We start from the raw sequence: 25835 nt of genomic DNA, 5'->3' as shown, positions 1-25835 counted from the left end.
AAGTAGCTTTTAAATTGAAGAGTTGTTTGGGGAAGTGTAGAAAAAGTATGGCAAAATGTGGTGTGCAAAACAAAAAAAAAGCCGCACAAAAGTTGTAACGTTTCTATCTATACAATGTACTCTACTCTTCAAAACTAGCCCAGTCTAGTTTCTTACTCTCAAACTCTTCAAGCATTTTAAGAAAGTCTTGTTTTTCCTTCTCTTCCTTCTCTATAGCAGCTTGCTTATCTATCGGATCCACCTTCACTGCACTAGGCTTTGTATCCTTATTTCGTCTGGTTTGTCGACCAATTGATTGTTTGCGTGGTTCTTTGTCAAGCCTCTTCCTCCGTTCTTTTATCCTCTCTGAGTCTGATGGTTTATCTTCGGTTTCTTTGAAATTCAAGCCATCCAATCGAGCCGCCAATGACCTACCCTGTGCTGGTTTGGGCTTCAGCCTTTCCCCCTTCTCTCCATCGTCCTCGCTAGCCTCTCCCCATACAGTAGGATTATCATCATCATCATTATCCTCTCTTTTAGGTTCAATTGTAATTCTGGCAGCTAAAGACCGCGCAGATTTTGTCATGGGGCCCTTGGGGTATAATTTATCCGCAACAACAGTCTCTTCATCTGAGTCTTTCTCATACGCTTCCACGGGTGCTTCGTGTGTATCATGATATCTGTGCCTTTGATCTCCACTATAAACCGTGTCTCGGCTTTTAGAATGTCGTCTATGAAGCTCCTTATCCTGATGAGATTTTGCTCCATGTGTTTTGTGACCACCCCTCTTGTTGAAACGAGGCCTGCTATTCTCATGATTGTTGGAGCCTTTATCTTCTCTATCGTTTCTCGAATATGTGTCACCTTCCTTGGAATCGCTACTGCTACTTCCCCATTGGCTTTCCAATTTTGATGTCAGCGTAATGGGTTTACTCCATTTACTCTCCAACGTATGTTCTCCACCCTTTGATACCCCTGGTTTCTTGTCATTTGGTTTCTCGCCACCCGTTTCTTCACTTGCCCATATCGAAACCAATCCCATTCTAGCCAAATTTTTCTTGTGAATCTATTGTTTCAAAGTCATTGAGAAAGCTCTAAATTTTTGTCCGGAGATATATATAATTTAGAGATTTGCGATCGATTGATGCGGCAAAGGAAAAAAAAAAAAAAAAGTGAGCACAGTTTGGGAGGAGCTTATATTATGTGGCTGCTGCTCGCCTATGCAAGCTCTATTTGGTCGTTTGTAGATGACAGACATGATTGACGCCATGAAGCTCTTCTTTCGCTTTGCAAGATATTGCTAAATGCATTCAACAATATGGATAAAAAAAAGGAAAAAAGCGTTTACAACGACAAACACATTTTGTAAATTAAAGTGTCGTTGTTACTAATCACCGGACATAAGGCGATTGATTTATAAGTCAGATATTTATCCCAAAAACACTGGTCTGTTTTGCAATTGTATTGAAACGCTATTTGGTATACATACGTTTTATATAGGTATAGTGTGAGTATGCACGTAGTGGGGTTTGGTGCATAATTGCATAATAACTCCTTTTAATCAACTCCGTCCTATCCTTGGTTCCCTCAGCAAACCTGTCATCCGAAATACATACAATAAGTAACCTTTTTGATGAACGTTTTCCGTAATATTCTTTTTACACAAAAACAAATGGATTCAAACCTTACCATATATATTATATATTATATATTTGCTATTAAATCCTCTTCTTCCTTCTCCTTCCCCTAATTTAACAAAACTACTATTTTTTTTTAAATACAACCCATTTTTTAACAGTCCAATTAAAACTCAATTGACCAAATAACAAACAAACCATGTCTTCATTCAAATTAGCCACCGAATTACCAGCTTGGAAGGAATTGGAACAACTCTACAAAAAAGAGGGTGAAAAATTCGACGTCAGAGCTGCATTTGCTCAAGATCCTAAAAGATTTGATGAATTTTCTCGTGTCTTTACCAACTACGATGATTCCAAGATCCTTTTCGACTTTTCCAAGAACTTGGTCAACCAGGAAATTCTTGACAAGTTGGTCCAATTGGCCAAGGAAGCTGGTGTTGAAAAATTGAGAGATGAAATGTTTGCTGGTGATCACATCAATACTACTGAAGACAGAGCAGTTTACCACGTTGCATTGAGAAATGTCAAAAAGCACAAAATGCCAGTTGATGGTAAGGACACTACCCAAGAAGTTTGGGATGTTTTGAACCACATGAAGGAGTTCTCTAATCAAGTTAGAGATGGAGAGTGGAAAGGTTACACTGGTAAAGCAATCACTGATGTCGTCAACATTGGTATTGGTGGATCCGATCTCGGTCCGGTCATGGTCACTGAAGCTTTGAAACACTACAGAAAGCCAGGTTTGAATGCTCATTTCGTATCCAATATCGATGGAACTGATATTGCCGAAGTATTGAACAAGGTCCACCCAGAAACAACTTTGTTTTTGATTGCTTCAAAAACATTCACCACCGCAGAGACTATTACCAATGCCACCTCAGCTAAGAAATGGTTCTTGGACCATGCCAAAGACACCAAGTACATTGCCCAACATTTTGCTGCTTTGTCCACCAACGAAAAGGAGGTTATAAACTTTGGAATTGATCCTAAAAACATGTTTGGATTTGAAAGTTGGGTTGGTGGCCGTTACTCTGTATGGTCAGCCATTGGGTTATCCGTTGCCATCTACATTGGTTTCGATAACTTTGAAAAGTTTTTGGCGGGTGCCGAAGCTGTTGATGAACACTTCTTAAAGACTCCATTGGAGAACAACATCCCAGTTCTTGGTGGTTTAATCTCTGTTTGGTACAACAACTTCTTCGGTGCTCAAACCCACTTGGTTGTTCCTTATGACCAATACTTGCACAGATTCCCTGCCTACTTGCAGCAATTGTCTATGGAATCAAATGGTAAGTCAGTCACCAGAGCCAATGTTTTCACCAACTACCAAACTGGTACCATCTTGTTTGGTGAACCAGCAACCAATGCTCAACACTCTTTCTTCCAATTGGTCCACCAAGGTACCAAATTGATTCCAGCTGACTTTATTTTGGCTGCTCAATCTCACAACCCTATTGAAAACAACAAGCACCAAAAAATGTTGGCTTCGAACTTCTTTGCCCAATCAGAAGCTTTGTTGAAGGGAAAGAGCGAGGAACAAGTTAAAGCTGAAGGTACTACTGGAGGATTAATACCTCATAAGGAATTCAGTGGTAACAGACCAACCACCTCCATCTTGGCTCAAAAGATCACCCCAGCTGCTTTGGGAGCCTTGATTGCTTACTACGAACACGTTACTTTTACCGAAGGTGCCATCTGGAACATCAACTCATTCGACCAATGGGGTGTTGAGTTGGGTAAAGTTTTGGCCAAGGTTATTGGTTCAGAATTGGAAGACAAGAAGTCTGTTGGTTCTCATGATCCATCCACCAACGGTTTGATCAACACCTTCAAACAATGGGAATAAATACCCTTAGAGGCTTTAGGTCTTTGTGATAACACCACCGATGTTTGATGAATATATACTTTTATAGTTTACTTGGAATAGCTGTTTCTTTTCGATAGACAGTTGCTGTAGTATGGCTGGCAGCCGCGATGACGTAGATTTGTAAAAGGGTAAAAAAGCAAAAAAAAGAAAAACTATTGCGACAACTCTTGATCCTTTGCTTCTAGATATCTTCATATTTGTCATGCTGTCAGATCCAGAAACCTCCGATGTCCCACAACTAGATGACGAGCTAGACTATCCACTCAGGATTGTCCTTGTCACCGATGAACCGAAATCAAAAGAATCAGAAATGGAAGAAATACTCGTGGATAAAATCTCAACTTTTACCTTGATGAATGCGTTTTTTGATGAATTTGATGAAACCGTGGCGGTACCGAATGAAGGTCATATCAAATATGAAGTGGGAAGTGATGGATTAGTGGTGATTATTGTTGATAATACGAAGTTGAAGGACGATGTGGTACTGTTTGTTGAGGATTACGATAAGAAATTGAAACAAGATGAAACGGAGGAAATTGAAAAGGCCGAGACAGGTAAAGAGGAGGAAGGTGAGGAGACAAGGAAGAAGAAAAAGGCTAAAACCACGGCTTAGGGTATTGTAAATTTAAAAAGCTTTGAGATTTAATTTGAAAGAGCGAGTTGTAAGTAGGCAATAGATCTGGATACATTTAAAAAGAGCAAGGCTACGATAGAGCAGCCAATACATTGGGGCGGTGTTTACAAGATTGAGATAGCTTGTCTCACGGCAAGCAGTGTCCACAGGAAGCGATATATACTACTTTCAGAGAGCTATTTGGGATCGGCGCATTGAAAGCTATTTGTGGACAAAATAGACCAACTTTCCTTTTAAAAACAGAGTCACATCTATAATGTATCAACTTTTTGTACACCTAAAGTATTTATATTCTGTAGAAATATGGCTGAGTTGAATCCAACTTTGGTCTCTTGAATTAAAACACTATTTTACGCGACTGCATACAATAATAAAGTTATCACCGAAGAAAAAAGAAAACCAAAATCTTTGGTCGCCAGAAAATCAACTCCACTGTCCCGTCCTCTCCAAACGTTCATCACACAACACACACATACACAAGTTAAATCACACAATCGCAATGGCAACAGAAGACTGGAGGAAAATAGATATTGATGCATTAGAGCCAGAATATCACTTATCAGCAGCCGAACTCGTGCCCGACTTGCCCCAAGTATCGCAATCACAAGTATCATCAGTCGCCCAACAAGTAAGGTCGCAATTATCATCGGGTCAATTCCAACAAGCCCTCGAATTAGCATTGGACAATGCACCTTACATTGCCGATCTGCCTCAAACTAAAGAATTACATGCCAAGACTGTATTTGAAATCTTGTGCTCGATTAAAAATAACAACAATATATCGGAATTGGGCCAATTTGTGAAAAACTTGAATCAAGAGCAACAGGATACATTGATCAAGTATTTGTACAAGAGTATGTCGGAACCTTATGGGCAAAAACAAGGGGGGTTGTTGTTGAATTGGTTTGAAAAGACGGTTGAAGTTACTGGTGTGGGTGCTATTGCAAGGTACTCTACCGATAGAAGAACTGTATAGTGTGGAAATCAAAAAAAAAAGAAAAAGAAAGTCACTTGATTAAGAAATACAAGGGATTATAAAGTGGCAGTAATATATAATTCAATAAAAGATAGTATTTTTAAAATAAAAAATAGAAATGTTACAAAGTTTGTGTGTCTGTATATTAAGTTTTAATTGATTTCAAAGGCGATGATTTATTAGATCCGCTCTTTTTCTTGATCTTACCACCTGACGAAAGTGGTGCACTATTGGCTTGGAATGATGATTGTAAGACGTTTTTCGTAGGCGTATGTTTGTTTGGCGTGGAACTTCTTGATTTTTGCTTAAACTCCTTCTCGGGTGATTTCTTATTATCGTGGAACTTTTTGTTTGGCGACTTTTTGTTGTGGGATGATTTGTGGTCACTGGAGGAGGAAGAGGGCTTGTTCAATTCATGCGATAAATGGGTGTTCTTACCTCCATGGTTGAAATTCACCGTTGACTCCACCACCGAGTCTTGATATATGTCATTAGGATTGAATCCAAAAGGTGACGACCGTTCACTAAACAAATGTCCGTTGTAATCATCACTCAAGCCGAGTTTAGTTGGAGACGATTTCAATCTTTTGATTTCAGCATCTTTTTCAGCAATCGTCACCTCATATGCTTTTTTCAAATCGGAAATCTTGGTCTTGTAATGATCTTGCTTTTTGGTGAATCTATCTTGCAAAAGCTTATACTGCTCATTGGAATCATGGACGGATTTTTCCAACTGAGTGATTGTTTCAATTTTGGTTTTCAATTGTTGGGTCTTGGACGTTAATTTGTTAGTCAAGTCTTCATTTTCATTCAGATGGTTTGATAAATTCGATTCCAAGGTGGCAAACTCCGATTGAAGCGTTTGATACTTGAGAATAGCCGCTTCAAGATCCGATTTCAATTGGCTCTTTAACGAAGTTTCCGTTTGCAACTCTTGTGACAAGCCATTTGCATGGTTATTCTTCTCCAACAATCGAGCTTCCAATTCAGCAATTCTTCCATTATTGACGTTGGCACCAGAATCAATTTGTAATTGTAATTCTTTGTTTGACTGGGCAAGTTCGTTAACTTTGCTTTCCAATACTTGCTTTTCATTTTGCAATTGTTCCACTTGTTGATTAAGAGAAGCCTCCAAACTGTTCAAGTGATCGATCTTGATTTGTTTTGCCGCCATATCTGCCTTCAACTTTGACATCTCTGATGTAGCCCATTCACTTTCATTTTGATGTGATTCCTTTAAATGATTCAATTTTTCCTCCACATCATGTAACCTCTCTATCTCAGATTCCTTTTCAGCAACCAAGGCTGACAACTTGGTTACCGCGTCTTGGGCTTCATTATTACCGACAGTAGACTTTTCAAAAGATAATTTCAAGTTTTCCAATTCACTTGTGAGAGCTTCATTTCTCTTTGCAAGTTCATCCTTTGCATTCAACAACTCACTTATTTCATTCTCTTTCTCAACCAGTGAAGCATTTTGTGACTCAATAGTCTCCTGAAGTTGGTTGATATCGTAAGTTTTCGATGCCATCAATTTCTTGTTTTCATCAAGCTCGAGATTCAACACTCTAATACGATCCATCAATTTCTGCTCTTCCTGCTTCAGCAATTCAATCTTATTTTCAAGATTTGTTTTGAATGATTCGAGTTCTGACACAGCATTTCTACTTACCAGCAATTCCTGTTCCAAACGGTTGAGTTCAGCTTCAAGTCTAGCAATCTCCTCTTCGTTTCCACTCTTGTTTTGTTGATAATCAACAACCTTCTGTTTGAAATGATCTAATTCTTCAACAATTTTGTCATTCTCTCCTTTTGCAGCAACAATCTGCTGCTGCTTTTCCTCATTAGCTTGGGAAAGTAAATCCAATTTGGATCGCAAATTTTGAAATGTCTCCAACATTTGATTTGTCTCTTGCTTGAAATAACCAATTTCAGTCTTGATTTCAGAAATTGACTCCGCATACTTTTGCTTGGATAAGGATTGTTCCATCTTCAACGCTTCAATTAATTTAGCATCTTTACTTGGGCTTCTCGTGGGGACAGGTGGTTTGCGGACCGAGTATTTTCTATCCATGGAGGCGGTGACACGTGGGATTGGTTTAACCAGAGGGGTAGGTTTTACCGTGACACCAACCCTTTTAGCCAATTTTTGAGGACTACCGCGGATTGATGACATTGTTGGCATGGTATAACTTGGCGTTCTTCTCGTTCTTACTGTGTTTTCAACCGTTTCCAACTTGAATGTCTTGACAATATCAGCAATATTAGTCAATGTTGACTTGATTAAAGACACATCACCATTAGGGTCCAAGTTAAGGACAACCTTCAAATCTTTGTTTTTGAAGATATAGTTTGTTACCAAATTGTGTGATCTAACGTCCTTTTGTTTGTTTACCATTTGTTGAGTAATAGAGGATATGTTTGTGTTTGCAAAGATGTTTGAGCTAAACTTGGAATTCTTTTCACTGCCCATCAAGTCAACAAAGGTGGTTCTAAAATTGTGGTAAAAGAAGGTGATAACAAGACAGGATCTTGACGAATTGGCGTTGAATTCAGTAGCCTTGCTTGATCTTTGTTTCAAAACCTCCTTGATAAGTTCAGCACTGGCCTTCTTTCTCTTTAATTTATTTTCAAAATTGTTCAACAAGCTAAAGGGCACTTTTCTCGAAGTGTCATTAGAATCCAACAAATCAATCAAGAATTTGTTATTGGTGATTTCAAATGAGGAAACGAAAACTGGCTCATTATCATCAAAAGTCTTCAATTTTGCCAGGATCAAATGCTTCAACATTGTTGTCTTGCCTCCTCCGGTTGGACCCATCAACACAATACATGAGTTGTGTGATGAATTGATTAATTCTGGGTATTGAGTTTCTGATGCTTGGTAAATCTGTTCAAAATCGTAATTGGTGTCGTTAAACTCGATTGATTTTTCTGAAGTGACAGCAAAACATGGCTGGTGGTATTGGTCACTAGTAGATGTTGGTCCTTTGACTTTCAAGTATAATGGGACCGACATTGTAGGGGGCAGTGTGGTTGTTTGTATGAACTGGCTGTAAAAGAAAACTGAGATGGAAAACCACAAATGTAAACAAAACGTTGTGGAAGTGTAAACAAATCTGTTTGTATGCAGTATTTGACTTTTTCGTGTAATTTCGGTAGCGCTTACAATAACCAAGAATTGGAAACAAGGTAGCGCCAAACAGAATACTTTTGACAAAAGACACCCATGTTTGTAAAAGTAAATCTGGCATAAACAACTATCGATAATTGAGTCCACCAAAGATAGAATATTGCAATTGCACAATTTTTTGTCAGGCAATACCAAGAAAATTTGTTCTCTTCATTCTCTCTGTTTGGCTTCTCTTTGTTTTTGCAACTATTTTTACCCGGAGCGGGTGAGCGAGACTCTATCTATTTAATTCTAATTCCGATACACACCAAGAGGCACAAGACATTTGAGGTTGAAGAGGATTTACAGTTGGGGACGAAGCTTCTTAGAAGGCAATATAAATAGCAAAAGCTACTCCACCTTCTCTTGCCAAGAAGTTGGTTGACAAAGTATAATAGAACAAGTCATATTCAACTCAAGAATATTGGAAATATAGAAAAATAAAATAACATGAAATAAAATACGTGTTGAGAGCATTGAATTTGAGATATTTTATAATCTCAGTGATGATGGGTGTGAAAAAGTGGACTTTGTTTATAGAAACATAGGGCAGAGATTTGAAGGTGATGTATATGTACTTCCAAAGTTTGTCACTGGACTACTAGATCTTGATAAAGTTTGATTAGTAATTTCTTATATTTCCGGTCGTAAAGTAGTTTGTGGGGGGACTAAAATTGCATACAAAATAGAAAAGAAATTTGAGACACAAATTGATCTCCAAATTGACCCCAAATTCCGAACCATTGAATTGAGGCACAAAGAAAGTGTTTAATGTTGAATGGGGCTCAGCATCTACTTTTTTCAGATTGTGTCGTCCCTCAAATCCTTTTCAGTGCTTGTTATCGGATATGCTAGGAATGGTAAAATCAACATTAACTTAAAAGCATTTAGCCTATTACGCATTGATACTTTTGCGTGCCTCAAAAGTTAACTAATTTTCAAATCAGTCTGGATATTTATTTATCCTATGTATTACTTTATTTGACATCATTAAGATCATGCAGATCTTTTTGATCTTGAGGACAGAAAATTTTAAACTTTACCTCCGCAAGCACTAAACAACATACTCTATGTTGTCTTCAATGCCAAATTAGACACTTTTATCTAATATGCTTAGTGTTTCCAAGCCTATTTTTGAATGTTTTTTTTCTCAAACGTCTTTTTTTGCAAGTTTGTGGTTAGTCTACTTCACCCCTCTCTTCTTTGTCTGCTTAATCCGTCGGTGTCTCCACTAAAACTAATGGGAGACCACAAGGTGTATAAATAATGATGGCATTTCTCTTTTGCAAACCAGTCTTGCAATCTATCTACACACAGCAAAGATTATCATATGACTTCAGTTGCAAACTCCACCGATCAAGAGAAGGGTCCTTTGGAAGACCATGTGGAAAAAATATCCACACACGAATCGCCTCTAGCTTCTATTTCTGAAGAACATAAACAATACCTTATAGCAAAGCACGGGACTTATGCCTTGGACCCATTGCCATCAATGAGTGATGATGACCCATTGAATTGGTCAGATGGGTTTAAATACTTGCAATTGGGAATGGTCGCATTCCATGGGTTTATGGGAACATTTATGGCATCAGGTATAGTACCTTCGTTTGGTAAGTACTCAGAGATCTTAAACAAACCAGTCCCCACAGTTTCATACTTGACATCAGCACAGATTGTGCTCATTGGTACGTTTCCCATGATTTGGGTACCTGTTATGCAAAGGTACGGCAAGCGGTTGTTGTTGATTATATCAGTGTTGGGAACCATGGCATTTTCCATTGGCGCTGTTTTCAGCACCGATTACGGAACCTTGATGGCAATGAGATGCTTACTGGCTGTATTTGTTTCGCCTGGTTTGGCTGTTGGTGGTGCCATTGTTAAGGAGACTACATTTAGTCACCAAAGAGGTTCGAGAAGTGGTATATGGGCCATCTCGGTCAACTTGGGAACCATGTTTGGCGCCTTGTTCATGGGGTTTGTTGCTGAATACCAACATCCCAAATACGTCCACGTTGTTTTCGCTAGTATTATGTTTGTGCAAGCAGTTTGCTACTTCTTACTCGGTAAAGAAACGTCTTACAACCCAAATGACTTGTCAAGGAATGAGACTAATAGATTCAAGCAGTTGAGATTTAAGGCCATATTCCCAGAAAATAAAATTACTGTTCTCAAGGTGCTTGAGCCATTGACGTTTCTTTTCAAACCAAGAGTATTTATCCCGGCTTTTGGTTACACCATTATGTTTATGCATGGTAACATTGCCATGAATGTTGAAATTCCTCAAGTCATGGTCCATAAATTTGGTATGGATCCACAAGCATTGGGTTTGCAGTTTATTTCATTCATTATTGGTACCTTGATTGGTGAAGTTGGAGGCTACTTGTCTGACAAGTTGGTGCAGTGGGGCCACAAAAATAATAAAGGACCCAGTTTTCGATTATGGGTAACTCATCCAGGATACATCACATGTATTCTTGGTTTAATTATCTTTGGTGTTCAAATACAAAATATTGATCACTACAATGTGACACCATTGATTGGTTGTGCCATTGCTTCTTTTGGATTGCAAGTTGGTACATCACCAATTATTGCTTACTGTATTGATCTGGATCATACTAAAGCGGTTCAAATTAGTTTGTTTGTGACATTCCTCAGACAATTGTTTGCCTTTATCGGGCCATTTTATTTCCCCAAAATGTTTGACAATTTAGGGTTTGCCAAAGCATATGGTATTATGGCAGCTCTCGTTGGAGGTTTGGGCTGGATTACTACGATCTGTTTACAGTTCTATGAACAGAGGCGTGGTAGATAGTGGGTGTGTAGTTGTTTATGTGTATTTATAAATTGTTTTATATTGTCGACAATCTGATGGTAGCGATTTTGTTTTGCAGCAGAGTATTCTAAGGCGCAGCTTATACAAAGTTGATTTCCTGTTCTTAGGGCCCCGCCGCAGCTTACTGGAACCCTATGACAGAAAAAACACACTCTATCAAAGTTCCCACAAGTGAATGATTATCTAACACGAAAGCAAATTATTTTTCACGTAGCAATTTGGAGCGCTGATCAAACAATGATAGTTTGCCATGTGAGCTAATGGCACTGGTGAAAAATTTTTTTCCTTTCTATTTCTCCCTATATCTTTCAATCTAGAATTTTATTTCTTTTCAATTGCTCTTGTAACTTATGCAGGATAAGTAAAAACAAAAATGAATAAAACAAGGCGTAGAGAAAACTATTATTCTAGGCACGTGCTGGAAGCCAGCACAGCAGCAGTGTACGCGTGTGATACAAGTGTTTGTGCACTTAGGCTATAATACAGTAGCATCACAGTGTAGAACTCTCTTTTAGCTGTAACCTATGGAACCTCAACAGAAGAAGAAACATTACTTTGTTCTCCTATAAAGGTAGTGTGTTATGACTAATAATTTTTGTTGTGATCTTTTCCTGTTTCTTTTGTGTAAAGTATATGAAATATAAAAAAGTCGTGTACTGGGGTATTATATGGGTTATGAATGAATTGTGTTGTCATTTATATTTTTTAGTATATATATATATATATATGAGTGTATATTGGTGGGGGGGGGGTGTGTATTGTGAACAAAAAAAATAAATAAAAAAAAAGAAAAAAAGAAAGAAAGAAAAGAAATTAAAAATTTCCAAAGAAGAAGAAGAAAAAAAAAGTTTTTGCAAGAAACCTTCCCGTTCTGTTGTTGCTCTTCTTCTTCAACGCCCAAGTTCATATTCAACACAGTACAATCAGTCTCATTTTCAAGTATATATTCAGTTATATTTTGAAAAAGGGAATTTATCTAGATTGTCACACATACACACAGGTCAACCTCCACTTACGAACTGTGTTTTTAATAATAATAGTTTGTTAGAACAGTTCAAAAGTCACACTTCCTCCCTGTGTGCACCCCTTTGAGTTCTGAATAAACAACTACAAACAACAACAACACAATATTTACAACAGTGGAAAAGGAAAAAAACGAGTCAATCGACCTCACCACAACTATATCCATTCCATTTTTGACATCACCCAAACGTTAAAACTTTATACACTGATAGAAATAAAGGGTATACTTTTGTCATTCAAGGATTCATGCAAATCTCAAATCACAGTAATTGATTTGTTTTATTTTTCCACACACACACAACTAAGGTGTATCCATTTAAGAACTTTTCATTAAGATTCTTAAGCTCAAGATGAACGCAATGTACACAGTTCCATATCCCTGTGTCCCACAATCAAACTATTACACGTACCCACCTCAATATTATTCACAAGAGACTGCTCAATATGAGCTCTCTCAGTATTATCATAACCAGATGATGATGCATCTACCACCACCTCCACCTCCATTAGCTGCAGCAGTACCACCACAGCCACAAGTCAGCCACTATCAACCAACAAACTACCAGCTATCCAACTATCAACAAACGAATTATAAACCAATACCGACAGCACCAGAAGTAAATGGTGGTATCAACACTGTAATGGAGTATGATATCCCCCAAATGTCTGCTTTCTTAGGATGGTGCACATTTGGAATGTTGAAACAGAATAAGAGTCCATCAAAAGACTTTGAATGTTTGGTTTCGTCGGTATTGAGCGCAACAAGATTGCCAAAATCGACCATAATGATATCGTTGGAGTATTTGAATCAAAGATTTTCTCCAAAGGAGTTGCCAGCATTACCTGAAAATGTTATATTCAATTATTTGATTGTTGGTTTAATATTGGCAAACAAATTTAACGATGACAACACGTTTACCAATAAGTCCTGGAGTGGAGCAACAGGATTGCAAATTGAGTTACTAAACAAGGAGGAAAGGTCGTGGTTGGAAGAGGTGAAATGGTCATTATCCGTTGTCAATTATCAATATAATTTGGTCACGTTACAAGAATGTTGGGAAACATGGGTTCAAAGAAGCTGTATTTTTTAGTCAAAGTATTTGAAATTTAATTATAAGTAGTGCAATTTGCGCTAGTTTGCTTTTAGGTTAGACTCTTGCACTTTCATGGATTCAAGTTTACTCTACAATACGACCATTGGATCTGCCAGAAGGGTCCTTAGATAGACTGCATTGAAATCAGTCGGCCAGCAGCTAACAGACTCTAACGTTGGTCAGCTTAAGCTTCAGCCTTTGTAGAAGGGCGTAGTATTCAAACTACGAAGCAGTATTGACACTTTATGCATTCTGCGACATATCAAACAACTTCTTTTTAAAAAAGAAAAGGGACAATGAACTAGCCACACATATATATATGAGGTAGAGTTATAATAATAATACTAAAAGCAACTAATAATAACCTGAGCCTTACAAAAAAGAAACTTAACAAGGGTACAAAGGGAGAGTCCTTTATCACACCACCCACACTACTCTCCAGTCCATCTCAAATAACCAGTCCATTCTCCGAAAGTCTTTTTTTTTTTTACACCACCTACCACACTCATTTTTCTTTCTATCTATTATCTATCTATCTCATTGCGCATCTAAAATTTAGCAATAAGCCTTTTGCTAATTCACCCACAACTGATTACAAACACTTTTTATATGACACACAAGTATGGGTTCAAAGGACTATTCAGAAGATGAAATGCAACCACTCATATGGAATCGAGATGGCATTCAGAATAACAAACATTCGCCCATTAGTCACCCCAATTTACCCAATCACTTGCGCCATGCTCAGTACTCAACTCCGGCACTAGCTTCGGCTGCTGCATCATCCAATAGGTTTAGAGAGAGACTGATGTCTCCCAATTTCCCATCTCGTTCAAAATCAGGAAATTCCCTTAATCATTTAGCTCACTCTGACTACACCGAGTTTGAAGAGTTTGCATCACCACGAAGGCGTCTGTCTTTCTCTGCTAATGAGTATATGAAGATGATGCCAGAGAGACCGCTTTTCCATAGATTGTTATCGAGTCATCATTCAGTAACCAATCCGAATTCGGCTGCTGATGGACACATCCCAGCCAATATGAACAACACACAGGCATCACAGCCCCTCTTTTACCACCTACACGATGAGAGCACCTCATCCTTACATGAAAGCTTTATCAATGAACAAAGGGGAAGGAGTATTGTTGGAATTGTTGGTAGTTTACGACCACTGAGATTAATTGGTGACGCAAAGCCATTATGTAATTGGTATGCGCAATACAATGATGATGCGGCAAAGATCAAGAACAAAAGGGTTAGAACTTACTATGAAGAGCAGAATTACCTAATTAGTAAGTTTCAGGAGATTGATAATTTTCTCGATGCTGGGAGAATTCACTACAACATGTTGAGCAATTATGGCAGCGGTGAGTCGGTTCGTGGCGTGTTGTTGGACAATATTGAAGAAGCTGAAGAACCAGCAAGTCCTAGCAGTGCAGTAAACAATGGGAATCCAAGCGATAAGGAGCCATCCATGAATGGGAAGAAGAGTTATGATTCTTTGCAAAACCCCGATTTGGAACGTGGTGAAGGTTCAGTGTCCAAATTTTCTAGGTTTTATGACGTCCCGGGAAATGTTGTTGACGATGGGTCTAAATTCCTCGGTTATAACGAAGAGGAAAATAGCTCGCAAGTGTTGACTGCCATCTTGGTCAACTTCCTTATAAACATTTTGTTATTGGTGGGGAAAATTGCCGTTACTTTACTTACAAATTCCCTTTCGGTGGTGGCATCTCTCGTTGATTCGATTTTGGATTTCTTGTCCACATTTATTATTTACATTGTCAATCGACTAGCAGCTCAGAATAATTGGAAGGTTCGTCATTCGTACCCTGTCGGCAGGTCAAGATTGGAACCTTTGGGAGTGCTCATATTTTCAATCATTATTATAATCTCGTTTTTCCAAGTGGGGCAAGAATCGTTCAAAAGGTTGTTTTTCAGTACGCCTGAACAAAGAGTTCCGGCAACAATTGGATTTGATGCATTTTTAATCATGGTTATTACGATTGTCGCTAAGCTAGGTTGTTGGTTATGGTGTTCCAAAAGCCGATCTTCTTCAGTCCAAGCTCTTGCGCAAGATGCAATGACCGATATCGTGTTCAATACCGTGTCATTATTGATGCCTTGGCTTGGCCACATTTTCAGCATTTGGTGGTTTGATCCATTGGGCGCATTCCTTTTATCAGTTTACATTATTTTCAATTGGGGCAAAACTGCTTTTGAACATATAAATAATCTCACGGGTGCTGTGGCCGACCCTTTGGAGTACAAGGTTGTCTTGTACCTTTGTTGCCGATTCGCCGAGCCTATTAGACGCATTACGGCATTGAAAATTTACCATGTTGGTGACAACTTGAATGTTGAGGTTGATGTCGTTTTTGCTAATGACAAGTTTGACCTAAGCTTTAAGGATTGTCATGATATTGCCGAAGCATTACAGTATAGTATTGAAAGTTTGCCCATGGTGGAAAGAGCATTTGTGCATATAGATTATATGGAGGGTAATTATAAAGGGCATCTTAAATAGAATATACATATTTTTTTTTCAAGCATTCAACACCTCATCAATGCAATGTTTCAAGCCTACATTGTACTTGGCAAGTATAACTGGATCAGAAGTTGACAAAAATCCGTCAATCTTTTTAGTCAAATTGACAATAGGCTGTAGTTGTCGCGAAATCCCCCTCTTGGTCTTGATATCTTTAAACTCTTCCATATGGGTTAGATTATTGGTGATTGCAACATGCAAGATTCTAGATAGGAGCACACCGCTAAAGTAGAAGCAAAAATGAATTTGGTCCGACAAATAGGCGAAATATGATTCACTGGTGATTTGCCTAACGTGGTTGAGTATATCTCTTGCATGCTGATACATCATGAGTAGGTTTTGTGACAGACACTGTTTTAAGATCAGATCCAATACATCCTGTTGTAGAAATATATCCAAGCCACCACCATCTCCTAACTTTTGGAAGCTATAAGCAACATAGATCAATAGGGAGCAAAAATGATAGTTAAATTCAGCAAATTGCAATGCCGGTTGTTGGATCAAATACTCCCAGTTTTGAAACCATGTTTGCACTTCCCTGACAACTTCATTGAAATGGAAATCGTACAAGCTTTGAGGGGCATTGACCTCGTCATTCTGCTGGAGGTACTTGTAAGTTACATGGAGAATATTGATTTCTGCCACCATACGCCCATCAAAGTTTGTCGCATTAAACAATGTCAATGCCGATGTGCAATAACGCACTCTAGCCTCATCCAAAATGCATATCCTCCCTGAGAAGATGCAATTAATGAGATGTACTAAGCACAAGTGATTGTATATGCGTAGCAATGCTAACGTCTCATACCCATCATCAGTAATGTTTTGCTTTGTTTTGAATAATTGGAAAGTCGACTTGGTGAGAAATGTGGTGATTCCAATGCTAGACAATTGCCAAGGGTCCAAATTAAACCCCACCAATTCGGGGTCTCCATGATCTATACCGGCAACCACTGACGAAATCGACATAGCGTATAAGCTCAATACAACTAGACTTTGGAAAAACTCCACCAAGGCAAAATCATTATTGGTAAAGGATGTGAACCTGATGAAATTATGATTGAGTTCTTTAATAAGAACTTTGACCAATTGGACAATTCGCTGCCGATTCTCCTGGCTTGTGTCTGCAGAGTACCGGTAGCTTATACAACAGCAGGTGGTTAAAAGTAGTGGCGATTTAAGTTGAAGGTCTTTGACTAAATTCTCAGTTGATAAAGTATTGGGGAATGATACCCAACGGCCATAGTTTCGTCTGAAATTGCCAACAACGTCAACTACTTCTTTTTCACTCATGATTCCCAACTCAATTATATTTCTTGGTCTATCGAGTACCGCATCGTTGTTTGATTGATACAAGTTTTGAATAGGAGCTGGACAATTTGCCTGCATCATTCGATTCCTGATCATGGCAAATGGCGATGTCACTAAACTTTGTGAAGCTCTTTGAAATTCGGGAGTAGTTTGTTCCAAAATTTCTACATTCAACATTGAATTCGAGTTGATCAGATGATGGTTTTGCATTGAACTGGCGGTCTCCAACAACAACCGAGCATCACTATTTATTAGATGTTCCCCACCACTAGCTTCAGTCCCAACCCGACCATTTTTCACTATATTCAACAATTCATTAACTCTATCCAAGATCAAGCCAACTTTTGGATCATTTTGAATATTTCCATCATTATTCAGTGGTAGTGCTGCTGCAGGTGCTCCCCCCGCTTCTTCCAATTGGAACGAACAAGTCTTACTAAGAAAACGACAGCGCAAACAGGAAGTAGGACATTCAGGTGATCTAAAACAACGCGTTTTTTGTTTGCGGCATAATTGACACGCTTGTAGAGTTCTAGATGCTTGGGCTAATTTCCTATTCTCGTGGGCTGAATCTGTCACTTTTCGCTTCTTTTTCTGTTGACGATTCAGATCAACTGCTGTTTCTGATTGGGTAGGCACAGCAGAGCCTATCCCCACACTAGGTGGAACAACGTCATTCATCGTGGAACTGTATATATACCAGCGGGAATGAATCTTTTAACTTTTGGAAAATAGAAAAACAATCTTGAAAGTTATAATGGATTGTTCCGTTGGAAGAAAATAACTTTGTTCCGTTGGAAGAATGCTTTTCGCGGGCCAAATTAAATGTGAATTTTTTAACATCATAAACACGACCATTTGAATCATGCGGCCATTCCGTAACAAGCCTTTATTATGCTTTGAGTCTTCTGGTGCTTCATAATGGGGCTCAAATTTTGTTGATAAATGGATAGTGATGTTTATGTATTCTGGGATAGGACCAATGGCTGATGGCACATTGGAGAATCATCTCTTCACTTTGCAACTCTGTCATGAATAAGTTCCGTTGAGACCGAACGGGATGTAGAGGCGGCTTTTTTCCAGAAATAATGGTGTTACTTTTTGCTTTACCCAACTTTTGCTGTCTAGTTGAAAATTTAGACCTAGACCTAGACCATCACCAAATGCCAAGTGGTAGAAGAAGGGAATTAAAGTTTCTCAGGTAATTACCATTGATATCAGTCCTAGCTGGCATGATTAAATTAGATTGAATTGGCTTTATTGTGGTTGTGGAACAGTTGATTGATGTGGTAATAGAGTCTCATCCGTTGAAGAAAGCTTGGTCTGCTGGTAGATTGCTCATAAAAGCTTTTACTCTAGAGTGAAAGAAACTTGTAATCATCCCCGGACTTTCATCGGAGTCAGAATTTAATTATATTACCTAATTAAACTTTTCATTTATGCAGAGAAAGAAAAAAAACGGAAGATGTCTAAAAGATGATACCAATTGAAAAATTTCAAAAAAAAAACATCATAAAAAGGGCAACACCCACATTCACTTCTTTTTACTCAATCACCTATAAACCACATACAAAACTACAAAACAAACTTTTATCATGGTTTCCGAATACGACAAATATGCAACTCCATTATCTTCGAGATACGCATCGGAGGAGATGTCCGCCATCTTTTCCCTTAGAAATAGGTTTTCCACGTGGCGTAAATTATGGTTGAATTTGGCCAAAGCTGAACAAGAAGTTGGATTGGACATGATCACCGATGAGGCAATTGAGCAAATGTCGAAACACTTGACCATTACCGATAAGGAGATTCAAGATGCTGCCGTTGAAGAGAGTAAAGTGCGTCATGATGTTATGGCCCACGTTCACGTCTTTGGTGAAACTTGTCCTGCTGCCGCCGGTATTATCCATTTAGGAGCTACTTCATGTTTTGTTACTGATAATGCCGACTTGATCTTTTTAAGGGATGCATATGACATTTTGATTCCTAAATTGGTTAACGTTATTGACAGATTGAGCAAATTTGCTTTGGAGTATAAGGATTTGCCAGTTTTGGGATGGACACATTTCCAACCAGCTCAATTAACCACCGTTGGTAAAAGAGCCACTTTGTGGTTGCAAGAGTTATTATGGGACTTGAGAAACTTTGTTAGAGCCAGAAATGATATTGGGTTGAGAGGTGTCAAAGGTACCACCGGTACCCAAGCCTCATTCTTGTCATTGTTTCACGGTAACCATGATAAAGTCGAAGAGTTGGACAAACGTGTTGTTGAATTATTAGGATTTGACACTGTTTATCCAGTTACGGGACAAACTTATTCACGTAAGATTGACATTGATGTGTTGGGACCATTGGCTAGCTTTGGTGCTACTGCACACAAATTTGCCACTGACATTAGGTTGTTGGCCAATTTGAAAGAAATTGAAGAACCATTTGAAAAGTCACAAATCGGGTCTAGTGCCATGGCATACAAGCGTAATCCAATGAGATGTGAACGTGTTTGTTCGTTGGCTAGACATTTGGGAGGTTTGTTTAATGATGCAGTTCAGACTGCTTCAGTACAATGGTTTGAAAGGACTTTGGATGATTCAGCAATTAGAAGAATCAGTTTACCTTCTGCATTTTTAACTGTTGATATTTTGTTATCAACAATGTTGAACATTACATCAGGTTTGGTTGTTTACCCTAAAGTAATTGAACGTAGAATCAATTCCGAATTACCATTTATGGCTACTGAGAATATTATTATGGCCATGGTTGAGAAAGGTGGCTCAAGACAAGATTGTCATGAGGAGATTAGAGTCTTGTCTCATCAAGCTTCAGCTGTCGTTAAACAAGAAGGTGGCGACAATGATTTAATCGAGCGTGTTAGAAACACCGAATATTTCAAGCCTATTTGGAACGAATTGGATGAGTTATTGAATCCAAGCACTTTTGTTGGTAGAGCTCCACAACAAACTGAAAAATTCGTCCAGGAGGATGTTGCCAGGGCTTTACAGCCATTTGAAAAGTACATTACTGAAGAACAGGTTGCATTAAAGGTTTAAAGTGCATGTGGGGGAGCGAAGTGGTAACGCAAAGGATGTTTGTTATTTTGTGTATATTTAACTAAATGAAACTTTTTGATGACTATTTTAGCCTTTTAGATCCTTTAGATCACATTTTGGATCTGAAAACGAGGCTGAAGCTTCTCGTAGAAGTTAGTGCCAAGAGATAGCAAACGTTTAGTTCTGAATACACAGAGAGAATGTGCCCCCCCCTGAGGGTGGATACTTTGTGGATGGATGCACAGAAGAGGCCAGAATCTAGACTCGAACGTATTCAATTCAAGCTTCTTGGAAGGATGTAAAGTATGAAAAAATCGACTCCACACACCATACTCTCTCCCCTCCCCATCTAAGCTCATAATTCTTGCCACAAATTCAGACATAGATAATGGGCTTTTAAATACCACAAAGTCCATGGGATAGACTTTGCTTAATAACCCAACAAATCACACTGATACACAAAATACCAAAGAGACACGTTTGTCCAATGAGCTCCTAACCCAGGTCAAAAGTGTAAAGAAAAATCAAAAAAAAAGACAATAAGGGTCTATGGTCCATGTTTTGTGTTTGCCTCTATTGTTTCTCATCTTTATGTGATATTTTATTTTTATTTTTTTTTTTGGTCCTTTGTTAGGTCGGATTGGCGCCAACTTCTTTTTTTGGTAAGTCATTGTTCCCACTACATGACTATTGGATGATATGCGGTAATACGTGTTCTAGAATCTTTCATCGTTGTAAAGTCCATACGTTTGATTGAACTTTACGGAAAGTAATGGGAGCTATCTGGCATTCTAATGCGTTACAAGACCTACTCACTTTCTGTTCGCTATTTTTTGCGACGATTTGCCTGATTTTTTGTGGCTTATGTCGGGTAAATACTTTGCCTATCAAATGAGTGCGAGGAGAGTAGGGTGCAAGACAAGGAAATGATAATTTGTATATGGTGAAAAATCATTCACAAATTGGGCGATAGATTGATCCATTTGCGGAATGTGTCGGGGTTTTTGGGATTTGGCTTGATATCTACTTTTCGAGGTGTATGATGCGCAAACTCTTAAAAGAGGTAGTGCTATTGTTTATTACCAAGACTTGTGTTTTATTTTTGGTCTAATTGGAGAAGAAAGTTACTCTTGTTATTGTGATTTTTGTTAAAAGGTCTAGACAAGCTCGTAAATTAAAATTTAAAAACAGAATTTAATGCACACAATTTATACAAATACACACACAAATGTTTTCAGTACCCAGTACTTTATAAAAACTTTGATCAGAGTCTCAGTACCCGTAGGTAACACAAATTGAGAAATAAATGATGTTAACCCAACTTCTAATTTCCTAAACTTTCTCATTCTCACTCTCATTCTATTGGTACAAAAATCAAGAACTGAAATGGTAAAAAATCACACACGGAAACAACGAAATAAACCTGATATCACCTTGTAAAAGTTACAGTCTTGGCTGGAATTGGAAGTGTTGATTTCTGAGCAACGGCAACTCTTGGAACTCGAAGCTCTTCTTTGTAGATATTGTGTTGATTGGTGGCAACGTCTGCAAGCCGTGCTGCCACTGCAGTTGTTGTTGTTGTTGTTGTTGTTGCTGTTGCTGTTGCTGTTGCTGTTGCTGTTGCTGTTGCTGTTGCAATTGTTGTAAATGTAATGGTGAAGTGCCTAGGTCCTCTCTACTCATTGATGACCTAGGTGTTTGCGATAATGTAACCAATGGGGGCAATTGGACGTAATCATTGACAGCTCCACCTATCAGCGATGCCATCATCAGTACCAATGGTTGCTGCTGTTGTGGCGGTTGTGGTTGTTGCTGCAAGTGATGCGAAATATCAAAGGAAGCTCCACGTGTACCCGGCACTGGTCCGAATGATGGTGCATAGACTGGTCTCTGCTGTGGAGACATGCCTTTGAAGAATACAGCAGATGATGGTGGCTTCGTGCTTGGTTGGTGCCAAGGCTGTTGTTGTTGGCTTCTCATGCTCGCAAATCCATCATCAAAAGAAAGCGACCTAACAGTGAATGTCGGTTGGAGATGTTGTTGTGGTTGCTGTTGTTGGTATGGCGCCGATATTGGATACTGCAGTGACTGCAATTTGCCAAACACTTGTTGTTGCTGTGGCATAACTGGTTCTTGAGCAGGTTGCATATCCAACGGAGATTCAAATTGAGGTGGTGGAAGTGTTTGAAATGGTGGTGTAGTAGTAGCAGTAGTAGTAGTATCAACACCATTTGTATCTTGCGGCATAGCAACACGATCCACTAGCTGGTTTTTCACCTCAACTTTATCTTCATCATCAAGGTTGTCCAAACTCTCAACCAAACTTTTCTTAAACCGCTTCAAAGCTTCCTCAACGGGAAATGTACAATAGATATTCCTATCATACCCAGCGAAACGCTTGACACTAACATCATCAACATCGACATTATCCCATTTCTTGTCCTTATCATTGAGACATTCTTCTAAATCGTTAAATTCGACTTGCACAACACCGTTGAATAAATCCCGCTCAAAAGATCGACAATCAGTGTATAATGCATAATTGGCTTGGTTTGATGGCATAAAGTAAATCTTCATATTGCTCTTGTACCTAGGTCGAGCAATAATCTTTTTGAAAAACAAGTTGTTGGGTACTTCACCTTCACCACCAAGCGAATGCAACATTTCATCGGAATTTTCCTCATCATCAATCAAGGTGAAATCACCTGGTTTGGCTGTCTCCAACTTTAGAATGGATGATCCATGTACGTCATCAGTCGTTGATCTAGTAATACGAACCAAGGTAAAGCTCTTAGTGCTAAAAAGAGTATTGACTGCTGTATCCAATGAATTGAATGTAGGCACTGATTGACTCACTTCACTGGTGAATGATTTTATTATCTTGTTGGAATAATCATTCAAGTCAACAACGTTATTATCAATCAACTGCAACCCCTTTGACTCAAGATACTTGTTGATGTTGTTTTGTTGTTTTTCGTCATCGCTTCCATTACAATTAGCTACGATGTCACCATATTCCTTTGTAGTCATATCATCATCAAATAAACAATAAATTTTGCGATCATCAGTGAACGGAATTAAGCAATGATACAAATTGAACAAATTATCACACTTGGTCAATTTAATCTTGATACCGGCTTTTAGTGATTTGATGTGTAACTTCAGTTGACGCGTATCACTGATTTTCTTTTTCGTGGCGTATTTGCGTCGTATGGCGAACTTGACAAATCGTTTGGTTGCAAGAATGTGCTTGTTTATTTTAGAGTGGGGGACCTTGTCACGTAATTGGAATAGCGGTTTATGTGAAGTAAATGACGAGTTGTTGGAAGTAGCATTAGGTGCAATGGTGGGTGCATTGGTGTTGGAATAATTTCGTTTACAAGAACCTAGCAAGGCAGTGTCTGTACTGGTCAACTTTGAATGAGCCAAAGGGTCTTGTGGAGATACCGAGGACAAAGAAGTATTGGTAGTACTTGCTAATTCCGGTTTGATTAAAAATTGGTTGTTGTGTTTGACCTTGTCTAAATCGATAGGAGATGAGTTCAACGATGTATTGTAAGAACTAGCTGGAGCTTCTGATTTGACACTTGATATTGGATCGACATCACTAGCAGCAGAAGTATCAATGTTGTGGGCAAATGAATTTCTTCTCCATGAGTATCTAGGCGGTGGAGTAATTATAGATCTAGGAGATCTGTGATCTTGTCCTTGGTGTAAGCCAGAATTGCGATTATGTGTGACGGGGTTTTGGTTGATATGTTGATGACTAGCTGGAACTTTCTCCAGTGCCTGTGCTTGTTGTTGTCTCTGCTTTTGTTGTTGTTGTTGTTGTTGTTGTTGTTGTTGTTGTTGTTGTTGTTGTTGTTGTTGTTGTTGTTGTTGTTGTCTGGTGAGTATTTCATCAGCATTCAATAGATCCAATAAACCTGCCATTTCTGAAAAACCTTAGTGCAAGAAACCAAACAGGCAGGGGAAGAATAAAAGATGTAAGTGGTGATACTATATGGACCAGGTCTAAGCTTTACCAAGGAGAGATAATTCCCGTCCCAATAGTAAATTAGTTGCAATAGTTAAACCACCTAAATCAAGTGCCTTGGCGAATACACCAGTTTCTCTTTAGGGGAAGTTTGATAAACTGAGAAAGACGTTTGTAGTTTCAGATCTGTAGAGATCTGTTGTTCAGCTAGGCCTAGAAGTGCGAAGCCAAAAAAGGGGAAGAAATGGAGGGTATGAAATCTAGGGAATCAACAAGAAAAACTGCGAAAATAGAAACTCAAGCACTATTGTAGATCCCACTTTGTAAGTAAGGTGTGTTGTATATGAAATGTAGTTTGTTTAATGACTAGGTATGAGTGAGTGTGTTCCTGAAAGAAAACATTCAATAAACTTGTAAACAAAAAGGTACCAGAATCGTTGGTATTTATATAAACATAGAAAAATAGACAGGGCTAGTTTTGTGCTCGTTCTATAGCTATTTGGGGGAGGAAGAGGGGATTATTATTATTATTTTGTCTTCGTTGTCTCTTACTGGGCTTTTTCTTCGACTTCTATTGTGTATAGTAGTAGTAGTAGTTGTGTATATAGTTAACGTCTCTTGTAAAGAGATAAATAATATATTTATGCATAGTGTTAATATCCCTATGTTTCCATATTTGTCTTGGAGCATTGTCCATTTTTAACTTTTAGCTTTTTTGGCTATTGTGTATAATGCACAATGAATTAAAACTTAATTGACACAAAACAGAGCCAGAAAAGAAAAGCAAAAATTATTATAATTGGCAAAAAAATCTGCTTGTTAAAGGTTTGTAATAATATGTCAGTGAAACTATCAGAGTCCTACATATTTGAGAGATGATTTTGTTGGAATATGATGAACAAAAAAACACTCGAAGACGAGTGGACAAAGAAAGAAGGAAGGAAGAGAACATGTACGGAATCATTTGGAATATTTTTTCTCCTATAGTTATTTTGTTCCAACAAAAGCGTGACTTGGCCTACAATCTAAAGTTATATTTGCTGTTAATGCCACTTGTTCTGGAAGACCTGCCCTTCTACCCGCCAAACCAAAAAAAAGCAATTCCAAATTCGCATAGAGCGGACGTAAATAGCATTGTATTTCAAACGTATCATCCAAGACATCAGTCCGTATAGTTAATATTTGCTCCGCTACGCTACTTTCTTTATTATTTTCTTTTTCTAAATTTTGTGGGTCCCTAATCAAGAGCTGTGCATATTTTAGTAAATTGGGATTGGCCTAGACTTTAAAATTAAGAGACAACAGTAGACGGGATGAGAACAAAGCGATGTACAGAGCGAAACCAAACTTCAGTGATAATACAGCGCATAGACTGCAGCAGCAGCAAAAGTCTGAAAGAACAGTCTAGGCACTTCAGAGCTGCCATTTGCAGGTGTAATATTTCCAAAAGCAAAAAAGCTACTTCAAATACAATGCTTCATAACTGTTTATCTACAAGCAGAACTGTTGTTGCCCTTTTTTGTGGGACATGTATCCGATAGATCGAGGAAAAGCAAGCAAAACAGAAAAAAAGAAAAGGGAGCCTTCCAAAACAGTGTACTTTTTGTATTGACGTGTCTTCCATTGAATTCTACATCACTTTGTTACGATCTAGTCAAGGATCAGATGATAATAGCTAAATGTGCAACAAAAGAAAAAAAAAATTACTCCAACTAAAAAGAGGAATAAAAAATTT

At 38.4% G+C, this 25835-nt stretch overlaps 11 protein-coding genes across 11 annotated transcripts; 7 read left to right on the top strand and 4 right to left on the bottom strand. All coding sequences in view use genetic code 12, as the record gives it.

The window, feature by feature from the left end:
* Positions 1-121: 121 nt before the first annotated feature.
* FGR50 (Fgr50p) lies at positions 122-1021 on the bottom strand (the record flags this gene model as incomplete). The annotated part of the gene is made up of 1 exon (XM_051814489.1): positions 122-1021. The coding sequence occupies one exon, from the start codon at positions 1019-1021 to the stop codon at positions 122-124; it is 900 nt and encodes a 299-aa protein (XP_051671858.1).
* Positions 1022-1815: 794 nt separating this feature from the next.
* Positions 1816-3465, top strand: PGI1 (glucose-6-phosphate isomerase; the record flags this gene model as incomplete). Its single annotated transcript, XM_051814488.1, has 1 exon — positions 1816-3465. The coding sequence occupies one exon, from the start codon at positions 1816-1818 to the stop codon at positions 3463-3465; it is 1650 nt and encodes a 549-aa protein (XP_051671857.1).
* Positions 3466-3688: 223 nt separating this feature from the next.
* CANMA_002420 (uncharacterized protein) lies at positions 3689-4099 on the top strand (the record flags this gene model as incomplete). The annotated part of the gene is made up of 1 exon (XM_051814487.1): positions 3689-4099. One exon carries the CDS (start codon positions 3689-3691, stop codon positions 4097-4099), a length of 411 nt encoding a protein of 136 aa, XP_051671856.1.
* Positions 4100-4619: 520 nt separating this feature from the next.
* Positions 4620-5096, top strand: ARC15 (Arc15p; the record flags this gene model as incomplete). Its single annotated transcript, XM_051814486.1, has 1 exon — positions 4620-5096. The coding sequence occupies one exon, from the start codon at positions 4620-4622 to the stop codon at positions 5094-5096; it is 477 nt and encodes a 158-aa protein (XP_051671855.1).
* Positions 5097-5241: 145 nt separating this feature from the next.
* Positions 5242-8115, bottom strand: CANMA_002418 (uncharacterized protein; the record flags this gene model as incomplete). Its single annotated transcript, XM_051814485.1, has 1 exon — positions 5242-8115. One exon carries the CDS (start codon positions 8113-8115, stop codon positions 5242-5244), a length of 2874 nt encoding a protein of 957 aa, XP_051671854.1.
* Positions 8116-9598: 1483 nt separating this feature from the next.
* Positions 9599-11080, top strand: CANMA_002417 (uncharacterized protein; the record flags this gene model as incomplete). Its single annotated transcript, XM_051814484.1, has 1 exon — positions 9599-11080. The coding sequence occupies one exon, from the start codon at positions 9599-9601 to the stop codon at positions 11078-11080; it is 1482 nt and encodes a 493-aa protein (XP_051671853.1).
* A 1394-nt stretch (positions 11081-12474) lies between these two features.
* Positions 12475-13215, top strand: CLG1 (Clg1p; the record flags this gene model as incomplete). The annotated part of the gene is made up of 1 exon (XM_051814482.1): positions 12475-13215. The coding sequence occupies one exon, from the start codon at positions 12475-12477 to the stop codon at positions 13213-13215; it is 741 nt and encodes a 246-aa protein (XP_051671852.1).
* Positions 13216-13840: 625 nt separating this feature from the next.
* CANMA_002415 (uncharacterized protein) lies at positions 13841-15745 on the top strand (the record flags this gene model as incomplete). The annotated part of the gene is made up of 1 exon (XM_051814481.1): positions 13841-15745. The coding sequence occupies one exon, from the start codon at positions 13841-13843 to the stop codon at positions 15743-15745; it is 1905 nt and encodes a 634-aa protein (XP_051671851.1).
* Positions 15746-15763: 18 nt separating this feature from the next.
* ZCF19 (Zcf19p) lies at positions 15764-17758 on the bottom strand (the record flags this gene model as incomplete). The annotated part of the gene is made up of 1 exon (XM_051814480.1): positions 15764-17758. The coding sequence occupies one exon, from the start codon at positions 17756-17758 to the stop codon at positions 15764-15766; it is 1995 nt and encodes a 664-aa protein (XP_051671850.1).
* A 914-nt stretch (positions 17759-18672) lies between these two features.
* Positions 18673-20124, top strand: ADE13 (adenylosuccinase; the record flags this gene model as incomplete). The annotated part of the gene is made up of 1 exon (XM_051814479.1): positions 18673-20124. The coding sequence occupies one exon, from the start codon at positions 18673-18675 to the stop codon at positions 20122-20124; it is 1452 nt and encodes a 483-aa protein (XP_051671849.1).
* Positions 20125-21567: 1443 nt separating this feature from the next.
* On the bottom strand, positions 21568-24057 carry CANMA_002412 (uncharacterized protein; the record flags this gene model as incomplete). The annotated part of the gene is made up of 1 exon (XM_051814478.1): positions 21568-24057. The coding sequence occupies one exon, from the start codon at positions 24055-24057 to the stop codon at positions 21568-21570; it is 2490 nt and encodes an 829-aa protein (XP_051671848.1).
* Between the last annotated feature and the right edge of the window lie 1778 nt (positions 24058-25835).

The sequence above is a fragment of the Candida margitis genome (assembly GCF_024628925.1).
Source record: "Candida margitis strain CBS 14175 chromosome Unknown scaffold7, whole genome shotgun sequence".
Taxonomy (NCBI): Eukaryota; Fungi; Ascomycota; class Pichiomycetes; order Serinales; family Debaryomycetaceae; genus Lodderomyces; species Lodderomyces margitis.
The sequence above is the reverse complement of the archived record's forward strand: the minus strand, read 5'-3'. Positions and strand labels throughout refer to the sequence as shown.